The 3,201-nt window shown below is 47.2% G+C and overlaps 1 protein-coding gene across 1 annotated transcript; it reads right to left on the reverse strand.

The window, feature by feature from the left end:
- Positions 1–2,239: 2,239 nt before the first annotated feature.
- Positions 2,240–2,813, reverse strand: LOC133065587 (large ribosomal subunit protein uL11-like). The gene has a single exon (XM_061156303.1). It carries the CDS (start codon positions 2,773–2,775, stop codon positions 2,278–2,280), a length of 498 nt encoding a protein of 165 aa, XP_061012286.1. The 5' UTR covers positions 2,776–2,813; the 3' UTR covers positions 2,240–2,277.
- Between the last annotated feature and the right edge of the window lie 388 nt (positions 2,814–3,201).

Consider the following 3,201-nt stretch of genomic DNA (forward strand, 5'->3'; position numbering starts at 1 on the left):
TGTAGGGGGAAGGAAGAGCCCTGGACTGGGCTTCTAGTTCACCACCCTGCCTCCAGTTGCTGACATGTCCTGGCTAATCACTTAACCTTGTATTTTCTTCACCTGTTGGAACAGCGTGAGTCTTGGTGGTGCTGAGCCATTAGGAGACTTTGCTAACCCCATGCAAGCTGTTTGCCACCACTTATATGCAAACGGCCTAAGACAAAAAGCCTTCTTTTCTGTCCATAGCTGGGATTCCAGCATTTATAGACTTGTCTGATGGATTGATGTTTGTGCACATGTGTCTGACCGAAGTCCTATTCTAGGGGACTGAGGGAAGCCACTGTAGGAGAACTCAGCACAAGGGGGTGGGCAAGGAGAACTTGATTTTAAAATGAGACGTGAGTGTCTGGGGACAATATGGCAGCAAAATCTTGAGTTCATCTAGACCATCCTACCACAAAGGGGTTTTGTTTGTGAATTTTTAAGTGCTGTATTGGGATGTCCCTGGTGGTTCAGTGGTTACGAATCTGCTTGTCAGTACAGGGGTCAAGGGTTCAATCCCTTGTCTGAGAACTAGGATCCCACATGTCTCAGGGCAGCTATGCCCATGAGCCACAACTACTGAAGCCTGCACATCCTAGAGCCTATGCACTGCAACAAGAAAGGCCACCACAATCAGAGGCCTGCACGCTGCAACTGGAGAAAGCCTGCAGACAACAGTGAAGAGCTAGTGGAACCAAAAATGAATAAATCAGTAAAGTGCTGTATCAATAAACACTTGCTGGGGACGCTTCCTCCCACAGCCAGGTGTGACACGGAAGGAACAGTACCCTTCTCATGAGGGTGTGCTCTTCCAAGGGGCAGGGCCAACTCTTAAGTCCATGGCACCATCATAGGACGGGAACCGTGGCAGTGGCCATGACCACAGAGCTAAGTCATGATTACGTATAAGCATCCTGAAAGTTACAGGGAGAGCTTGAAGGAGGGTAACCTATACAAGGTAAGACTTCCTGTCAACAGAAAGAGGCTTGGAGTGTTTGAAGTTTCAGTTCAGTTCAGTCACTCAGTTCACTTCACTTCAGTGGCTCAGTCGTGTCTGACTCTTTGCGACCCCATGAATTGCAGCACGCCAGGCCTCCCTGTCCATCACCAACTCCCGGAGTTTACTCAAACTTATGTCCACCGAGTCGGTGATGCCATCCAACCATCTCATCCTCTGTTGTCCCCTTCTCCTCCTGCCCCCAATCCCTCCCAGCATCAGGGTTTTTTCCAATGAGTCAACTCTTCTCATGAGGTGGCCAAAGTATTGGAGTTTCAGCTTCAGCATCAGTCCTTCCAATGAACACCCAGGACTGATCTCCTTCAGGATGGACTGGTTGGATCTCCTTGCACCCAAGGGAGTCTCAAGAGTCTTCTCCAACACCACAGTTCAAAAGCATCAATTTTTCAGTGCTCAGCTTTCTTCACAGTCCAACTCTTACATTCATAGATGACCACTGGAAAAACCATAGCCTTGACTAGATGCAGCCACTCAGTCGTGTCCAACTGTTTGTGACCCCATGGACTGCAGCACACCAGGCTTCCCTGTCCATCACCAACTCCCAGAGTTTACTCAAACTCATGTCCTTTGCATCAGTGATGCGATCCAACCATCTCATCCTCTGTCATCCCCTTCTCCTCCTGCCTTCAATCTTTCCCAGCATCAAGGTCTTTTCCAAAGAGTTGGTTCTTCACATCAGGTGGCCAAAATACTGGAGTTTCAGCTTCAGCATCAGTCCTTCCAATGAATATTCAGGACTGATTTCCTTTAAGATTGACTGGTTGGATCTCCTTGCAGCCCAAGGGACTCTCAAGAGTCTTCTCCGACTCCACAGTTCAAAAGCATCAATACTTCAGTGCTCAGCTTTGTTTATAGTCCAACTCTCACATCCATACATGACTACTGGAAAAACCATAGCTTTCACTAGATGGACCTTTGTTGGCAAAGTCATGTCTCTGCTTTTTTTTTTTCCCCCATCTCTTTCTTTTTATGTCTCTGCTTTTTAATACAGTGTCTAGGTTGGTCATAGCTTTTCTTCCAAGGAGCAAGCGTCTTTTAATTTCATGGCTGCAGTCACCATCTGCAGTGATTTTGGAGCCCCCCCCCAAAATAAAGTTTCTCACTGTTTCCATTTTTTCCCCATCTATTTGCCATGAAGTGATGGGACCAGATGCCATGATCTTAGTTTTCTGAATGTTGAGTTTTTTTTTTTGGTTGTCAAATGATCCTTTATTTTTCTTTTTCCTTTGCAGTTCTTAACTATCTGGGCACTCCACTGCACCACTGTTGATATCATCTATGATGTCATGAGGGTGGCGGCCATCAACATTGCAGCCCACATGCTGGGCGGTCCCCAGGATCTCTTTAATGGTTCCAGAAAGTTCTCTAGCTAGAGACCGGTGCCGCATCTGCCGGGCAATGTTGACGATCTCATCAAAAGTGATGTTTCCACTGTGCTTAATGTTTTTCTGCTTCTTTCTGTCCCTTGGTGGTTCCTTGAGGGCTTTGATGATCAGGGCAGAAGCAGAAGGTACCACCTCAATCTGGGCTTGTCTGTTCTGAATGGTCAGTTTCACTGTAATCCTCAGACCCTTCCAATCACCAGTTGCCTTGGCTATGTCATCACCGACCTTTTTTGGAGACAAGCCCAAGGGGCCGATCTTGGGGGCCAGGGCAGACGTGGCACCGACTTCCCCACTGGTGCACCTCAGGTACACGACTTTGATCTCGTTGGGGTCGAACTTAGGCGGCATGGTGGAGACGGCTGGTGTCGGATGAACCCGGATTCGGGACGACCAAAGAAAGTTGCACCTTCGCCTCTTCCTAGCTGAAAGCCGAAAGCTGAATGTTGAGTTTTAAGTCAACTTTTTCATTCTCTTTCACTTTCATTAAGAGGCTCTTTAGTTCTTCATTTTCTGCCATAAGGATGGTGTCATCTGCATATCTGAGGTTATTGATATTTCTCTCGGCAATCTTGATTCTAGCTTCTGCTTCATCCAACCCAGCGTTTCTCATGATGTACTCTGCATATAAGTTAAATAAGCAGGGTGACAATATGCACCATTGATGTACTCCCAGATTTGGAACCAGTCTGTTGTTCCGTGTCCAGTTCTAACTGTTGCTTCCTGACCTGCATACAGATTTCTCAGGAGGCAGGTCAGGTGGTCTGGTATTCCCAT

Source organism: Dama dama, chromosome 11, assembly GCF_033118175.1.
Source record: "Dama dama isolate Ldn47 chromosome 11, ASM3311817v1, whole genome shotgun sequence".
Classification (NCBI taxonomy): domain Eukaryota; kingdom Metazoa; phylum Chordata; class Mammalia; order Artiodactyla; family Cervidae; genus Dama; species Dama dama.